Below are 4430 nucleotides of genomic sequence, written 5' to 3' on the forward strand. Positions count from 1 at the left end.
GTACATTGTGAGCGACTTTTTGTTCCAACAAAGGTGTTCTTAAGCACAAGAAAGAGACCGGAGAGGGGGAAATATCTTTATTACAAGGAAAGTATCAAATATCATAGATATGGCTATAAGTACTAGAGATTGTTTAGCTAAACAATTTTCTTTAGCTACTTAGTATTAAACCGCAAATAAATTAACTTCATTTGAAGTCCATTCCATCGATTTTTCATGACCAAATATTCAAAATTATAAAAAAGGGGTGGTCTAACAGTTTTCCATACATCTCAGTAAAAAACCACTTAAACACCAGTGTTACACAGGGTTCTATATATGACCCGTTTTTAAATTATTTTTGTAAATGATTTATTTAGTGATTGGTTTATCTGGACAATTAACTGATGGTACACTGGTGGATAATGTTCTCACAATATTGTCATCTTACAATAAGGACATTATATACCATAATATTATAACATGAGGGAAATATAGAAGCTGAATTAAGGTACAGTAATCAAGTTCTTGTTATATATTGAATAGGCTTGAAATGCATGCATATACACTGCTTTTATTTCAAAAATGTTCCTTTCATTCATTTTTTGAATATACAATTTATTTATATTAAAAGTCTCTAATGGCTTTGGGACATTAGTATTATTGTGTTATTTCATAATGTTTATATAGAATTTCAAAGATAAAAATATGAAATATTTTTTACTTTTTTATTCAGGGAAATATCTTTTTGGCGAATCATATATACCAGAAATGCCTCAAACAAAATAAAACGTGGCGTTCAGAAAAATGCCTTAAATTCCAAACAGAATTTTATTCCATAGTGAAAAGAAAATAAGAGGCACACGAAGAAAATAAGAGGCACACGCTGATATCAAGAGTAGTTTCATCTAATATATAGGAGTGATTTTCTCTTAGAAAACATACCACTTTCCATTAAAATAATGAAGCTGGTAGATGACTATAAAGACAAGCATGCAATACACTGTAGTAATACGTTAACATATGTTTGTAGTCCTACAAGTAAATATCGGGGATGCACATAGGAAAGCATGAATGTTCGTTCAATTCTGCTTTTTATTTTCATTTCAGTGTAAAAACTCCAGATAGCAAATCCATAATACACAGTAAACAAACCTTCTAAAATTAGTTTTATACCAAAGGTTGTACGTTAAGGATGTCTTTTTTTTCTGTACTATGACCAAACTGTTAACAGTCTGTCCATAAAACTGTTGGTTTACTACAGGTGAAATATTTTCTTCTTAAATAATACAAAATACCTTTTTATTATATTGCATATATCGGGAAGGTTGAATTCAGAGTATTTTCATTGCAAGTGTATAACTTTTGATACATATAGCAAACGATATTGAAATTCAGGAATATGTGTAACCCACATGAAGTTTTTTTGGATGATTAATGATATCGTGAAAATGTTTAGTTTTCAATAAATCCATTTATTATTTTTAAATCATAGAAAACCATATAAAATGCTAGGGACTCGACGGACTCAGTTTCCATCCGGGAATTATTAACCTTCATCTAGTATGCGCTTACTTTCTTTCCTGTCAAAATAGATTTGTATATTTATATTATAATTTATATGTATTTGTTATATATAACTGTCCCGTACCACCATGCATCGTGCACTACGTTAGAGCCCTAGATTAATCCTACGAGGAGGAATGACCCGGGCAGTGAAAGCTATATTTTTTATATATTGCCTAGCTGGCCGAGTGGTCTAGGACGCGGTACGAATTCGAGTCCCGCGGACGGAACGACCAAAAATTTGCTTCGCAAATTTGACAGTTCTAACATCGTTGGGAATTTTTCAGACCTTTCTATACGTTTACGTTATCTTCCCTGTATCAATTTGATCCGATGGAGCAGTGTATTGAATAGAGTCGTCACATTCTGAGATATATAAAATTTGAATTTGTAACTATAGGAAGTTTTATTCTTTCTATAAATTATTCATTTTTTTCATGTTAACTGCTTCGATCAATTTGTTTGTGATATTGTGGATAGCATGCTTACTGACTTGATATGCGGTTGACAGTTATTGGTTGACCGGTCATTGAAATCCACCGGTGAAGATAAAGTAACAGGCATCAAGCATTGATGCAACACAATTTAATTGGTGGTAAAGAAGTTAATATGCAATGAGCGCCTTTTTTCGAAACATTTCTAGGAAAGATAAATATGAATATTCAGATACAAAAATATTCTTACCGAATACTTTCCCAAATTTGCCATACCCGTGTCCACTATAACCTCCAATTCCATATCCACCGTAACCTCCCATTCCGTATCCTTCGTAACTTCCCATTCCATACCCTCCATAACCTCCCATTCCAAAACCTATGGCACTGTATCCAGCAAGGCTTGACATACTGTCTAGCCCTCCGAAGTTGCCCATATCATATCCACCAAAATTATTGAGGCTGTGATATCCTAATCCATTGTGGTATCCGTATCCTGGATATCCACCGTGTATTCCGATGCCACCGTATCCTTTGTATGGCCCAGCTAAATTAAAAATGCCGTTTCCGTACATTTTTTCATGTCCACCATAAATTGGATAGCCGTTTCCATAGTAACTTTCAAATTCACCTAAACCACCAATGCCTATGTTGTTGTACACTACTGAACCAAAGGGGTTGCCATAGGTTTTAATGTTATATTTCGGACTATATCCTTTCTGTCCAAGCTCTGCTGTGGCAAGTCCAACAATTAGAAGGATTGATAAAGCTATAAGAGACATGTTCTGTAGTCTAGGTTCCTGTAAACATTTGAACATCACAGAAATTAGGACATGATAAAAGAAAATCTTAAATTTCATTTTTGAAGAATTTCATAGTTTTGTTTTTATTGTATTTTCTACGTAAAACATCAACTGAAAAATAGAAACATAGACTTATGATTTTTAAAACAGTAGCTCCAGAATTGATTTACAAATCAAGTACATGCATTACGAATCTAAGATAACGGTAATTGAAAGATGTAATAGTAACTCTTACCTTTATTAATGCCTGATATTATAGTTTGAAATGGATAACATTCAAGTACAGCATTACTCTTTTTATACTGTTAAAACTAACCACGGGTTGTGACAGTACCTTTTGTGGTTGTAAGAACGATTGCTTCTTACTCTGGTTTCCGAAACAATAAAACCACAATGATTTAAGTACAATATAGGTTCATGAACATTATACGATCACCAAATTACTAGTGATTGTTTAAAAAAAAAGAATAAAAATGTCATATGGATGGTAGGTGTATTGACAGATTGTCTCGTAAAGATACAAATATATTATTATATCTGAATTTCATTTTTTAAAATACAATTTAATCTATTCATTCTCTTACTTTTTGTATTTTGTTTGTACAGTATCAGTTTCTCGTTTTAAAAAAATGTACGTGTGTTGCTGCTGTCTGATATAGCACGCTACGTTAATCAGCTTATCCTTCTTTCAAAAATTCTTTGAAATGGTAAAATAAAAACAAACAGTATGATTGCATTGTGGATGTGCATCTCTTTGTAAGTTGATTTTAGGTTAAATGATAATTTAAAGTTATGATAAACGTCTTGAATGGTTTTGAAAATTTACTAATGGCTAACATTACAAAGTTATTATCAGATGCAACCACAACAACCAAATCCTCTCTGAATATTTGCACTCATTTAAAACTTAAAAATAACATAAAAACAAACACACAAATCGTTAATTTTTGTGAGCTGTATATGTGTTTCAAGCAGTAACCTCTCATCAGCAGCAGTATTACATAAGAATTTAGGGAACTAAAAATATAAATACAGGAAGCAAAATAAGTTATCTGCATTTCAAGGTCGGAAGCCTCAGGAATTTGGATATTTTAAACATCGTGATTTTAAAATTGTCGGTAGATAAAATATTATATAACTGAAGTCAGCCAAGTCATGTCACTGGTCCGGTGAATGGTCATCAGTGTACTTACTATCTTATAAGAACTGAAAACAGATGATCCTGAACAACTCATTTATTTACATAATTTCTTCACACATTTGAAATTTGTTTGAATTGGTTGAATTGATTTTGGACACAAGAGTCTGTTATAAACGTGTAATGTTACCGTGTTCAAAGGGCAATCACGAGAACCTGCATAAAACATTTATCAAAATGAAGCCAATCGAGAGACAACGACGAGAAATAAAAAAGTGTAGAAAATGAAGTTATTACAAGGATTTTTTAAGACAAAAGGGGTGTAAATCAGCAAAATATTAACAGATCGATGCAAAATATCGATTTTGATCTGTAACCTGTCGTGGAAGGTACTTTATGTCAATTATTTATCAGCACGAATGACGAAAAAAAGCAGAAAACTGATTTATTATATGCCAGTTTCTATTACTAGAGTCCGTAACTAAGCAAATAATTAACAGACCGACCAAA

At 32.3% G+C, this 4430-nt stretch overlaps 1 protein-coding gene across 1 annotated transcript; it reads right to left on the reverse strand.

Moving 5' to 3' along the window:
* Positions 1 to 351: 351 nt before the first annotated feature.
* LOC148621050 (uncharacterized) lies at positions 352 to 2774 on the reverse strand. Its single transcript, XM_088573885.1, has 2 exons — positions 2230 to 2774; positions 352 to 425 (listed from the first exon to the last, which is right to left on the reverse strand). The coding sequence occupies exons 1-2, from the start codon at positions 2759 to 2761 to the stop codon at positions 352 to 354; spliced, it is 606 nt and encodes a 201-aa protein (XP_088430011.1). The 5' UTR covers positions 2762 to 2774.
* Positions 2775 to 4430: the final 1656 nt, after the last annotated feature.

The sequence above is a fragment of the Perna viridis genome, chromosome 3 (assembly GCF_037379345.1).
Source record: "Perna viridis isolate PV_CMFRI_1.1 ecotype Kerala chromosome 3, ASM3737934v1, whole genome shotgun sequence".
NCBI lineage: Eukaryota > Metazoa > Mollusca > Bivalvia > Mytilida > Mytilidae > Perna > Perna viridis.

Excerpts from the sequence above, each read along its gene's own strand:
- LOC148621050 (XM_088573885.1), bottom strand. The coding sequence starts at position 2,761 with ATGTCTCTTATAGCTTTATCAATCCTTCTAATTGTTGGACTTGCCACA. Across the intron at positions 426-2,229 it reads CAAATTTGGGAAAGTATTCG|ATGACAATATTGTGAGAACA; the intron begins GTAAGAATATTT and ends CCTTATTGTAAG.